Source organism: Octodon degus, unplaced genomic scaffold (genome assembly GCF_000260255.1).
Source record: "Octodon degus isolate 3935 unplaced genomic scaffold, OctDeg1.0 scaffold00103, whole genome shotgun sequence".
NCBI classification, from domain to species: Eukaryota; Metazoa; Chordata; class Mammalia; order Rodentia; family Octodontidae; genus Octodon; species Octodon degus.
Window position 1 is genome coordinate 1,060,016 of NW_004524679.1, and position 14,523 is coordinate 1,074,538.

At 33.5% G+C, this 14,523-nt stretch overlaps 1 protein-coding gene across 1 annotated transcript; it reads left to right on the forward strand.

The window, feature by feature from the left end:
• Positions 1–6,863: 6,863 nt before the first annotated feature.
• Positions 6,864–9,399, forward strand: LOC101572448 (uncharacterized protein CXorf21-like). Its single transcript, XM_004638827.2, has 2 exons — positions 6,864–6,913; positions 8,434–9,399. The coding sequence occupies exon 2, from the start codon at positions 8,470–8,472 to the stop codon at positions 9,397–9,399; it is 930 nt and encodes a 309-aa protein (XP_004638884.1). The 5' UTR covers positions 6,864–6,913; positions 8,434–8,469.
• The last annotated feature ends 5,124 nt before the right edge of the window (positions 9,400–14,523 follow it).

Consider the following 14,523-nt stretch of genomic DNA (forward strand, 5'->3'; position numbering starts at 1 on the left):
GCATTTACTATGGAGGCTGCATTTTGTTCATGAACTTTCTGCCTACATCTATATCTTCAAGATCTTTGCTTATTTTCTTTTCCAATGGATTCAGTGTTTATCACAAGTTCTAAAGCAAAAGCAGTGAGTAAATCAGAGACAAAATCAATGGAGTGAAAAGTTAAATTAATATACAAGTATAATGAATATTTACAAATATGTGAATGAATAAAATTGGCAAATTCTTACTGCTTCTTTTCATGGATATTGTTAAAATTTTGTCCTATGTCATTAGATTGTACTTCGTCCTTTGTTTTCCCTCCTGGAACATATTGATAAAATGAAATTGTAATAGTCAGATATCTTGTGAATTTATTTAATAATAACAATTAAAATATATATAATGTAAATTGTAGGTAAATGTTGACATTTCTATACTTGCAAGTGACAATCTTAGGCAATTTTGTCTAACAAAACCTCTGATATTAGAATGAGAAAACATCTTAAAACAATTTCACGAATGCAAACTCTAGCTTATTCAAGAGGGATTTTTGTGAATGTGTGCTAGTAAGTTTTTTGTTTGATGACTTGAAAATGTAATTCAGCCACTCTTAAAAAACTTTGCTTATTTCCAACAGTTAAGAAAGAAATTTCTGAAATTTCAAAATGCAGTATTTCCACTTTCTTTGTTTTGTAAAATTGCAAAAGCAAGTTGTGTGAGACTTAAGTCACAGTTTTGAATGAGTTTCTCTAAATATATTTGGAGGAACCCCTCATGAGAAGAATAGTTGGCAAGAGCAGTTTTATTTTATGTGTGATTCACAGATTGGTAGTATGAGTATTACTCTACCTCAGACCTACAGCATTATAATTTATTATCTGAGGCCACCTACATAGGAATTATCTGTTTTAATAAGTCTTCTAGATATTTTTTTTTGTACAGTTTGAGAGCCTCAGCCCAATAGATTTGTGAGCCTTCTGCCACTTCCACTCTGGCTCTTACTTCTTCCAAATCATTTTCTGTTACAGAATATTAGTACTATATCTAAAAGTATGAATCACAATATTAAATGATTTAGTCATATATCTTATAATTATTTTTCTTTTGAAAGGTTCATTGTACAGTTGAACATGGTGTCACCTTCCTGTCACACTAGCACTCAGGAAGGTGAAGCAAGAAGGTTGCTGCAAGTTCTGGGTTGCATAGTGATTTTAAGGCCAGCCTGAACTACACAGCAAGACCCTGTCTCCAAAAACCAAAGCAAAAAAAAAAAAAAAAAGGAAGAACAAGAAAAGAAAGAAGAAGAAAAGAAAGAAAGAAAGAAAGACACTGAATGTTATAGTGTCCTGGTACCTAGGAATCCAGGAAAACACATTAACCATGTCATGAGCTTTTATACAAAAGCTTATGCATTTTGGGCCAAGATAAAATCTAATTTGTCCTGCAAATGTAATGGTACATGACTCAGAGGAACAGGTATGTGATGTTTGTCCACCATGTAATCAATTCCAAGTCACTGATTTTCCATGCTTCACCAAAAACTATGTAGAATGAAGTTTTAGATCTCACATGCTGCCTAGTAAACACTACCTGTATGTGACTATTTTTTTTTGGCTAACCAGGGATTGAACTCAGGTCCTTGTGCTTGCCAGGGAAGCGCTTATTCCATTGAGCCATTTCCCCGGTACTGTATGTGACTAATGTGTACTGGAAATTTGACTACTCCAAAATGAAATGTGATAGATGTGCACAATCCATACTGGATTTTTAAGGCTAGATATGAAAAAAAGAACATATACCATCTCTACTTTTTGTACTGATTATATGTCACAATGATAACACTTTGCATATTTTACATTAAATAAAACATATTAATTGACTAAAATCCATTTTAATGAGCCGATCCTGCTTCTACCAAATAAGGATTTCTTTTTAATTACCTTAGAAATTAAATAAAACATATTAATATTAATCAACTCTTTCTGTTTTTTCAAAAGCTACTTACTAACCAAGGCCAGGCAGGGCTACATTGTGAGTTCAAGGCGTGCCTGGACTACCTAGTTAGAGGCTGTCTCAAAAGTAAAATGAAATATATAAATGAATGATTAGTAAAATGAAAAAAATAATGGAATTCAATATTTCCAGGCTGGCCACTTTTTTACAGAAGTTTTTCAGGGTCAATCACTTCACCACTGTTTTATGCCCCCACTAGCTTGGGAGATGGAGACTGGACTCCAGAGGTGATGAGCACTTGGTAAGGGCTTTTACCTCTCCTCATCTGCAAGGATCAAGGAAGGAGAAAAGTGATTAACAAAGGGAATGAATAGGCCTGCTGCCCATTTTCCTTCCTATGTGTCTTGACAAGAGAGGGAATTTTGGTACTTGCAACTATAATTCAAGCATCATTCCAAGCTCTTCAACAATTATTATGTTTTAGCCAGGGAAGTTCTTTGTTTCTTTCTCTTGCCACCACTCCTTTCTTGGTGAAGTGCTTTTTAGGCTGTCTTTCATTTCTGGGCGTCAACTTTCTGTAATATAGTGCAGTAGGTGGAATGGTCTTTGCTTCTCTTAGCACTTCCTCTTCTTACCCCCTGTTAAAAGGGCTGATCTCTTTCTTAAATGTCTACTTCCTTTTTACTACAATTCTAGTTCATTTTCCAGCATTTGTTTTACTGTTAGTCATTGGTAGAAGATAGTAGAAGATAGATGTTATGATATTTTCAAGGTTTTGGGTGGTATAAAAAGCAACTAATCGAATTAAATGTGAAGGGTCAAAGGACTTCACCAAGGTTTTGTTATGTTTGGTTTGTACAGGGGATTGAATATTGGGCCTTTCTTCTGGAGACATCTTTATCCTGTTTTTCCTTTATATACAATTTTTAAATAAGTGCTCATTAAGTTGTCCAGGCTTCTGAGTTAAGAAAATTTGTATTACATGGATCTACTACTTATTAATTCAATTATGGACACAATACTTTCTGATATGTACCTAACACCCTCATTGTTAAGAGTAAATAAATATTCAAAACTGCTTGGTACACAATTTAACATGTTGTAGTATGGAAAATAACAATTAAAAATTCAGAGTAGTAAGAGTCAGAATCTTTGCATAATGCTTATGAACACATCAATGAATCAGACAACACATTTACCCACAGGGAACTTAAGATAAAGTGAAGAAAATACAATGTAAAGAAACCTAAGGCATATACCTGTATGGCTTGACATATTTATGTTTCCTAGCTCTTCTCCTTTCTCTCTATTAGTTAGTCCTTGAGATCCTGTTTTCCTTTTACTTGTATTATACATTTATATTTGTATTTCTTCTTTTGAGTTCTTATACTAGGGAATCTATATGATATTTACACATGTATGTTTATTTCACTTATGAGTATATGTTCAAGTGGCATTCACTTCAATATAAAGACTTCAAGTTTATCATTTTTAATAGCTGCAGTTTATTATTTTTAATAGCTGAATAATACTCCATTGTGTAAAAATACCACATCTTTTTCAACCATTCCTCAGGTGATGGACATCTTGGTTGTGACTCATCCACATGGCTGACACTGACAAAGGGTCTACAATCTGAGGTACAGGATCTCAGGATTAATCCTGCGGGGATTTCACTGACCTTATCAGACCCAAAAGCTACAACTCTTGTTGCATAGGTCCTGCTTTACCTTGGTCTTAACCATCCAGCAGAAAAGTATAAAAACAAAATATAAAAAGTAAAGCCATGCTGTTATGCTGAGCTGTAGGGGACTCAGGTCAACAATTTCTGACAGTGCCAGTGAAGTGGAATACCCAATACTATTATGGACTACTGGACTCTTTTAGAATATTTTGCTGAGTTTACACACCTATAATATTCAAATAATGGAACTTAACAAAAAAAAGGGTAAACAGATGAATGTCCATTTTGTATCTTTATATTCAAAGCAGTTAGGATAGATATATAGTTACATTCTCTTAATGAATAGAGGGATTTGTTCTAATGGTGTTTGTAAATAGGATATCATGTTCACATCTTGTACAGCAATTAACTACTAGGAAGAATGTATACAATCTGTTAATTATTGAAACTGTCCTACCAATTTGATTTGAAACTGTCTCATTGCTATTTGTTTATCAATAAATTATATTAAAAAAGAAACCTAAGGCAGAGTATCTGGTTTAAGGCATTCATCTGCATGTATATGAGATCTAAAATTGAAGCTTGAAGGATGTACAGTTTCCTGGGAAATTATAGAAATAAAGAAATTTTAGATAGAAGGAACTGTCATAAAACAATTTGGTAATTGGAGCTTTGGGAAGAGGTGGAGGGATAGAAGGAAGAGGATAAGGAAACAAACAGGGCATATTGAAGAATTTATGGTTTCATGCCAGAGCTTGAATTTTAATAATTCCTAAGGTTTTCCCTATTTTTGTAAAATTATGGGTAATCATACTTTGTAGATTTGTTGTGAAGATTAAGTACAGAATTTGCCTGAGTATATTTTTCATGTTGAAGCACTTAATATTGTACCTATAATTATCAGTCTATGGGTGATAAGAAATCTTTTAGATTTTGCTATATTTGTACAAATGAAAGTCCATTATAATAGCCCGAAATTTTTTTCCATTGTGTGGGTTGTCTCTTCAAAAGCTCATTAAAAAGATGAGATGCTTTTTGTTGATTCTTTGTATTATTTCCATTGTTTCATATTTCCTTAGTGCGTAGTGAGAAATGTGGTTTTATGTTTAATCAGGGGCCAGTTTTTCTAGCATCTAGATTCTCTAAAGAGAATCTTTATTTCCAGTGAAAGTATTTGATAATTTTGTTAAAGACAAAGTGGCTGAATGTATTTGGGGGTTCTTTCTCTGGTTGAGTTTTTCTAATTGATTCCATTGATCCTCATTTCTGTATTTGATCGTTTATGCCAGTACCATGCTGTTTTCATCACAGTAGTTTTGTAGTATAATTTCTAATCACGGCTTGTGATGCCCCTACCTTGCCTTTCTTATACAGAATTGCTTTCTTTATTCAAGAATGGTCATTATCAACTCCATGGAAACATTGACTAGAAAAATTAGAAAAGAAAAAGAAATTAAAAGAATAAGGCTAGGAACAGAAAAAGTTAAATTAACATTATTTGTGGATGACATGATACTCTGCAGAGACGATCCCACAAATTCCACCAAAAAACTTCTAGATTTATTTATTTATTTATTTTTGCATTTTAGGGAAGGTTCTACAGGGTGATCAGAGTCTCACTACTAGATCAGACTCACAGTGATCCACCTACTTATAGCCTCCCGAGTGCTGGGATTACAGGCGTGCAAAATAATTCTAGATTTAATAACTAAAAGAATTCATGTAGCTGAATAGAAATTTAATAATAAAAAATCAATAGCATTCCTGTAAATAAATAATAAATTCATTGAGAGAGAAATTTAGGAAACCACATCCTTCACAATAGCATCTGACAAAATTGAAATACTTTAGAATCAATCTAATGAAGGAAGTAAAAGACCTTTACATTGGAAACTACAGTAGTCTTAGAAAAAGAGGTCAAAGAGTGCATCAGAACATGGAAAGATATTCCTTGTTCAGAGTAGGAAGAATGATTATAGAGAAAATATCCATACTTACAAAATTACTATACCAAATTACAAAATGCTGTCTGCCTACTTCACAGAATTAAAGGAAACAATCCTGAAGTTCATTTGTGTGAATTCTTTAGAAAAAAGTATTTGATACATGGAAAACACAACCAATGATGGAAGAAAAATGTATCATAGCTACTTTTCTATATATTACATTATATACACAAAAGCAGGAAATGCAGTGCAGTGATTAAGAGCATGAGTCTTGAATCCAATTGACTTTTTATTATCCTAGTTCTACTACTTAAGAGCTTTATGACCTGTAAAAATTATATAATCATTTTCTCTCTTCACTGAAACATAGATGCCTTATTTATTCTTCTCTCATTTCTGGAAAAATACCCGACACCCAAAAGGAAGGAAAAAAAAGGTTCATTTAGCTCAGTGGAGGATTCAGTGCACACACATCTGGCTCCAAGGCAGAGTGGCACATGGCAGAGGGCAGGTATTCATGGCAGTTTAAAACAGCAAAACATCAAGCAGAAAAGGGAGGAATAGCAGCAGCACTGGCAACAGAGAGCAAGTCTATCTCTCTTATGTTGCATTCAGGCTGTCTGCCCTAGGCTGGGCGTAGCACTCACACCCATAATCCCAGCGGTATCGATGCCCAGCACTGGATTATGACTTAATCACAAAATCTAGACGTCCACCCCGTGACTATGGTAAACTTTGGGAGGGGGGGGGAACTAGACACACATCATAACAGTGTATGGTTTAAATTAAGCCATACATATGGTACATTTAAAATGATTGCCATGTAGAAATTAACTAAATTGATGTTTATCATTGTGGCATTAGAAGTGCTCAATTTCTCATCTTATGTTACTGTTGAATCATAATTTATTTTGGCACTCTCCAATTTTTGGTCATTTGAGTTATTTTAAATAATTTATTGTGATATACTATAGTAATAATCACCCTACTTTTCTGCTTAAGAATAACAATAACTCCCTATGTTTATAAGTGAAAAATTGCTGTTGTTAACATTGTCCCACTGTCATTGCCATTTTCAACTTGAATAAACTCTTTCAAGATCCTCTTTCATTATGTGATCTTACCAAATCACACATACAATTAACCCACATAGCACGTCATATGAGTCATATGAGTTTGTTTCAGCCCCAGGGTATGAATGGAAAACAGAACCATTTTATGCGGTTAAAGTTATCTTCCTGAGGTGTAACCCAAAGCTGAGACACAAATGACTCAACAAAGGCATTTCTCAATTTGGGCTGTTGGAATCACACAAGACCAACTCTGCAGTTATCCTGACACTTGGGATAGGTGAGTTTAAATTGTTACATATTTTGAATTTATAATGTTTTATTTTTTCACAAAACATTTAAATGTAAATATAATCATTTAAGTAGATTTCCTGAAATCATTTATAAAAACACTATAGATCAGTGTTGGAAAATCTATGGCATGCATATGCAGTAGGCACACAGAGCCCTCTCCGTAGACAAAGAAGCCAAGTTGCCCAGCAGCTAAGTGTAGGAAGATATCTGGTGCTTTTACTAATCGAAAACCTCAATATTTATTGCATATTTTGGAGTTTGTGAGAAATAAGTGGATTTTGGGTTACAATTTGGGCATTCAGTCTCTAAAAGACTCACCACTGCTACAAATTTGTAAGATGAAATGTTCTTTAAATTTTCTACTCTTTCCTTTTAAACCTGTACAAAATTTTTAGGGAAAATTGAAATGTATAAATTGTAATAAAACTCATGCAGAAGACGAAAATATGTGTTTAGGGAAGAAAGTTTTGAAAATTAGCAAAAGAAAGACAGCAGAAAACGACAAGCAAGAATGAAAGAAAGAAAGAATAGGGGAAAAGCAAAAAGAGGGAGGAAAAGAATAAGAATAAAAGAAGGGAAAAAAGAATGTAAGCAAAGGCAAGATGTGAATTTTCAGTAACATAGGAAAGTAAATGTAAGTGTTTATGTAAATCAGAAAGCTTGCTAGAATCCAAACTATATATAATTTCATTATGTTGGATCCATTTTAAGGTATAGTAATTTCCCCAATTTATGATTCAAATGGCAATAATTAAAATTACCATGAAAGTGAATGGCTTAGAGTAAGATTTAATTTTAAGTAGACTCTTGGAAAAGGAGTTAAGCAATTTAATCATTTCTACATAAATTCTAAAAGACAGCTGAAAATAGTAATTCTACATCTATAAATTTATACTTTTTAAAAGATTGCTGTGAGTTCAAGACCAAATGGGCTACACAGCAGGCACCATATATTATAATTAGACCAATAGTCCTATGAAGAATGAAAGAAAAGTAGTACTATCATTTAATTGATGAGGAAATTCAGGTCTGGAAGTAAATCACTCAATGCTGAAAAGTTAGTGGCATGTTTTGTTTTATCTTTTTAGCAATACTATGTTGCTGAAGCACATTGGCTTAAGATGAGGTACATTCTTTTTGTTTTGAATTAATATTTTATTGTCATTTATAATCAGATGGCAGTTGGGTATATAGTTTCCATACTTATTTTTTTGTAAATTAAAAAAAAATTAAGTTTTAAACAGCTGTAGTTACGTTCTTCAGAAAACACAGTTAGACTAACTCATTAATGGTAGCTTCAAGCTTCTCCTTATTAGCGCCGGAAAACTCACTCACCTTCCCCCCTTTTTAAAAAACTGGAAGCTTGGCACACACTTGACTTGGCAGTCTGCAGCAATGTCCTGACAGTCATCCACATCTACTTCAAGGAACAACATGTTGGAATATGATGAGGTACATTCTTACTGCATTTCAATGTACTTTATCTTAAATTCTTTTTTATTATAGGGATCTACACTTATTTTGAAAATCTTGTGGAATACAATGCTTGGAGAAGCCATCCTATTTGAACTCCTATACAAGGAAGAAAAATATACAAGTTTTTGTAAACCACAAGCATGTAAGAAGACCTCAAATAATGAAAAGGAAACTTGGAAAAATAATCTTTTAGATGTGGAAGACAATTTAAATGCTCCTCATAAGACAGAAAATAAAAAGAACATTATGAGAGAAAGTATAACAGGACAAAGTAATACTGCAAGTCAAGTAAAATCTGTGGATGACTTATCTGTGGTGAAATGCAAAATTGCACATGTTCCGAGAAATGTGTCTCTTGCATTATCTGTTCCAAAGAGAGACCAATCTGATAAGAAACAATTGGATTTATATCGATCCTGTTCTTATACAAGTATTTGCTGGAATTATTCTGATCTACAGATTGGAGGTGACAATGTGAGGAACATATATGAGTCAGGTTGCTTTGTGGAAAACAAACATGATGATGTTTTTAATGGGCCCCTTATATTTTCAGGGGATATTCCCTTGGGTCATTCGCCTATCATAATGGAGCCTTTAGAGCAAACCTCCACTTCGAAGTTATTGAATGGGGATGAATTTCGAGAAAGAAGTATGCTGTTTTTTAAGCAACCGCTCTCTAATTCTATGCTTAATAATTATATGGAAAAAAAGGTCAATGAATTCTACAAACAAGTTTTGGAAGAAGATCTTACAAGATGCTGTTCCATAACTAATCTCATGGTTTCCAATTTGCTAATGAATAATGCAAATCATGCTAGCCTTCACATTGCTCAAGAACAGAACACAGAGGCATCTAAAGCTTGGCAAACTCTCCCACACTGTTTAGCAATACAGAAATTTCCTAACATTTCCCATGGAAACAGCTCTGAATTCAGCACTCCTTACTTGCAAATATCAAGCGAGGCAAGTGGGAAACCTATATCATGTCTAAAATAGGAATCAACTCTAAGGTGGGTGGACTAACTTTAGAATGTACAGTAGCAATCCTTCTTTGGCTTGTCATGTCACATTTGATCTTCTTTGAGGTGTAGTTACATATTCTTTTGAAAATTGATTTTACTCACCATAATTCAATAAAAGAAAACTGTAATAAATAGTCTTTAATACTGTATTTTCTTGCTCTTTTGACATTTTAATTAGTGCCACATTCAAGTTTATATGTTCCATGTGTGTTTATCTAATTTTCACTGGCACTCCAAATCTATTACTCCACTATAAATTGGTTTTGTGTTCCACAGAAGTAGGATGCAGAGAGCACAATTTGTTTAATTACTAAAAGGACAAGTGCAAGCTACATGAGAAACAGAGACATTTTTCTCCACAAAAGTTTTTACAGACATATTAATAATGTTTAAATATGATGCATTTTATTTCTGACATGCAAGAGTTTTCATAATGACAATAAGAGTACTCTAGGGGAAGTCATGTGTCCCTGTGGACTCACACAAATGAAATTACTTTAAATAAAAATAGGATTTAAATAATATTTGAAACAATATGGAAAGATTTTAACTTCTCTGGGCCAGTTACCAATTTTTTTTACATCATTATGAAATTACTGGTTGTTTTTCAGCATGGGAGTCAGAAAAACACAGATGAAGTGATAGAACTGTACAGAGAACCATTATGTAGTAGTGAAGAGACACTTTGGCAAATTAATATGCTATTCCCATTATTTCAAGTCATGATCCTGGTTTATCATAAAATTCAGTGAGATGTTATTGGAATCTTGAGATTTAAAAGAAACAGATTCGCAAAATAAAGCTTACGGAATGAGTTGCTTATTGCAGTTTGCAAACAGCATACCACACTTAGAGCTCACACACTTAGAAATAGTGACATGATTGTCATACACACTTGCCTTTCCCATAAAAAGATAAACTTTCTAATTGTGGAAGTTGTGTGATTGCATTATAAAGATTCGTTCACTCATACTCATATATTCTACTTCAATTATCTCTTTTGTCTTTATTTAAATTTTATAGAATGCCAGCTGAATAGAATAATAGGGTTTATCTCATGTTCCTTATTTTTATTCACTTTCAAATTTTATGATCTATGTATGAATTTTCCCTTGTTATCTTTGTTTTCCTCTTTGTGACTCCTTTTTTTATTGTATTTAAGACAGGGTGTACAGGGTCTCACTGCATAGATCAGACTCAGTGATCCTCCTGTTTACAGGCTCTCAAGTGCTGGGATTGTAGGCGGAGCCACCACATCCAGTCTCAATCACCATCTCATTGTGTCCTGGGGGTGGGGCCTGCACAGCAGGCCAGAGATCAAACTCCCAGCCAGTGTGTCTGCCTTCAGGAGCTTTTATCTGCTGAACTATTCTGCTGGATTATGACTCCTGTCTTTATCAACATCTTCCATTGTCACCCCAATTGATTTCCAACAATTGGACTTTGATTCTGGAGCAAAAATGGGGAAAGGTTTATTAAAATCTGATTTGCTGTCATGTAGATATAGAAAAACAGTTGTGTAGATATTGCATATTTTTAAATTTTGTACATTTTAATTAATTAATTTATTTATTTTTTGCAGTACCTGGGATTGAACTCAGGACCTTGCACTTGCCAGGCAAGCAGTTATTCTACTGATCTATCTCCCTGGCCCTAAATTTTGTGCATCTTAGATATCAGCTATCAAAAGCAGTGATATATTTATAGTAAATCTTATGCTTTCCAAGGGGAATTAAATGTTGGTTAACATTTCTAATACATAATTTTCTGATACATAATTTTCCTATGTACAGTAATACACATTAATGATTATGAAACAGTTCCTTTTATTATTTTGAGACTTCTTAGTGCTGTGTACAATCACAATATTTAGTTGCTATCACATTGAAAATGCATTCAATTGTTCTTGGATTTAATATTTGCTTATTTCTCCTTTCTAAAATGCTGATTATGCAAATATCCTCACTTAAAATTAAAATTTACTAAAATTAAATGCAATCATTAAATAATGAAAGTTAAAGAATTTGTTGTTTTGTTTTATACTGATCTCATACTTGCTAACTTCAATGTTTAAATGAATTATGCATATGGTTAGGTTTAACATAATTTATATATAAGTAGTTATCTTTTCTTGTATTTTTCTCTATGGGTTGATTATACTGAACCCTTTCATGGTATTTTTTGAAGTGTTGTAGTAATAAGTTTCTTCCTGTTTCAGTATTACAAGAGTGATGTATTAGTTTTGTGATTATAGAAAAATGGTGAAAGTTATTGACTCTGTAGTTGAGAATGATCATCTTGTTTCCACAGAGAATAAATGTACAAGTTTAAAAAGATGGCAAAAACAGTGCTGATACCTTACTGTAGAAATCAGCTTACTTTATATTCTATCTTTGGATTTGAGGTAATAATTAGAGGTCCCAGAAAGGGCTTGACTCAATCTTTGATTACTATGGTCAGGAAAATCCTTGAAACATCAAAACCTATTCAAAGTATAATCTCTATCCCAGATTCCTGGAAGTTTCAGGCTTGATCTGTATCATAGGTTAGTTTCTTTAAAGAACTACTCTCCCTCAAGTTTTTAACACAAGAGCTAACACTACCATGGTATTTTCAAAGTTATAATCAGACTTTCAGGATCTTATTAAAACTGATATTCGAAATGAGAATGTTGATAATTCTTAAGTTGAGGCAGAGTATAAAACTAAATATACTAAAATATATACATATAGCTATGAATATTTAATTTTTCACAAAATAAATTCTGCTAGTACAGCATTACTACTTAATTGTTTAGATCTATTGTGAAGATATGATTTTATGAGCATTATTACATGTAATACATGAGATAATTTTGCAGCTAAGTGTAGATTTCATATTATATAGGAATATTTCACCAAGTTAAAGTGATTTATTCTTTTCAGGACTAGTCATTTGCATGGAGAGTTTGTTAATTGGCCAAGTATGAGTGAGGATCCATGAAAGATGAAGTAGTTATTTGAAAGAGCAACAGAAAAAGGCCAAAATGGTTCTCATAATATTAAATAATGAAAAATTGTCCTTTTAAAACCAGACCCTTTTAAAAACTTTTGACACTCAATCATATTTATGTATGCACAAAGACTAGCATAAATTTTTAATTTTGTTTTTGCAGTGGCAGGAACCATATGCAGTTTCTTGCATATGTTCTACCACAGAACTACACATCTGGTGCAAAATAGTCTTATTATGCATTGGTTTAGTAGTTGGTGCAGTATAAATGCACTGTATTATTTATTAGATTGTATGTGATAGCCTTTAAAACAAAGAGCTATTCTGAATAGCTCTTTTAATTGTTCTGGTATTTCTACATAGAGCTAAGACATTTGTAGTTTAGTAACTGGACTATAGTTATGTTTTTTACTTCCTCAGATGAATGGATATTCTATATCATGAGAAATAGAAACTGTCCAAAATCTTGTTTTGGGGCTGGCCAGATAGTTCTGGGACATAAAGCACCTACTAGGGCAGATGCAGGACTGTGTTCCATTCCAGTGTGCTATGCTATCCCTCCTACCCCCCCCAGGGGTTGCTGAGAAAGAGATTGAGACTGGGCATGGTGGCACACACCTGTAATATTCACACTTGTGAGGCTGAAAATAAAAGTATCACTCTGAGTCCAGTTTGTGAAGTGAGACACTGTAGATACTGTACTGAAATATAGAAAATCTCTTGTTTCACTTGAGTGATGGAAGTTCACAGAAGGTTTACTTCTTGAATTTTCTTTCCATTGTTATAAGGTGGATATATTTCTGCAAAATAGAATTTACATAGAATATTTAAAGTTTAGGAAGCAGCTCAGGATACCTTCTCTTTAAGAAGTCAATTCTTCTTTGGAAATCTGTATTACTGTAGGTCAACCTTAGAGTAGTCTTCTACTTAGGAGAAACTTAAGAAATATTACACGCGTTCTGATAGTATGGGGCAAGATTGAGTTCAGAGCATGTCTTTAAGACAAGAATAAATTCTAAAAGCTTTCTTCCAAGAGACATATCTTCAACATATTCTAAAAAATACTTATCAGAATGTCCTTTATAATGCAAATATTTATTATTCCCTGTGATATGTGCTAGGTATAAATTGATACAATTCATATTTTTCACTGAGATTACGGTCTAGCTGATATAGAATCAGAAAACAATAGTAGGGCTGGCTGGGGAGAGATAGCACAGTGGTCTAAGAACTTGCCTCACACATCCCAGGAACAAGGTTCTATCCCATTTAGGACATTATGTGCTGGGCCCAGAACCCTGGGCATGCAGTTCCAGCCTCTGAAACTGGGTGTGGTGCCACATGCCTGTAATCTGAATGCTGTGGAGGCTGAGACAGGAGTTCACTATGAGCCTCAGGTACATAGTGAGACCCTGTACCAAATAAAAAACAATAGTAAATAAAAAGTAATTAGAAAATATTTTATTTCTATGTAAATAGAAAATCATTTCAATTCAACTTTATAGCCATAAAGGGTGTAAACATATATCTGACAATTTCGTCTCCTTGATATATTCATATTGTATTCTGAATTTCGTTTATAGGACATTATTTTTCATATCCATCAGTATGGCTGTAGCAATTACTAAGTATTTTGAAAAATCTCTATGCTCACTGGTTTGAACCTGTTGTCCACAGCTCTCCAAATCTTTCCACTATGATCATCCTGGCCATTCTGGCCCTTCCATCTGGTACTTGTACCCCCTTACATTCCAGCAACTAAACAGTCAAGAGCCCTCAAGAACCCAGCTCAAACATTTCTTATGGCAGTTTTTGTTCCTATAATTTGTTAAATGTTGATTTTCATTTCTGTCTGTATCTACCTCAGCATTGGGGCTCATGTTCCAAAACTTGCTCAGTACAACTATATTACTCCAAGATCTGGACTCTAGGTTTTCTTACAGTTCTTGAGAGAACTGTACTCAGGAGCTAATATTGAACTTCAAACTTTTGAATGAACCCTCTATAACCACCTTCTTCAATTCACTTTTTAAAAATCTTTTTCCTCTTTATTGCTGTATGCTCCTTTAAGAACTCTTTTTTTTTCTTTTTTGTGGAACCAGGGATT

Excerpts from the sequence above, each read along its gene's own strand:
- LOC101572448 (XM_004638827.2), top strand. The coding sequence starts at position 8,470 with ATGCTTGGAGAAGCCATCCTATTTGAACTCCTATACAAGGAAGAAAAA.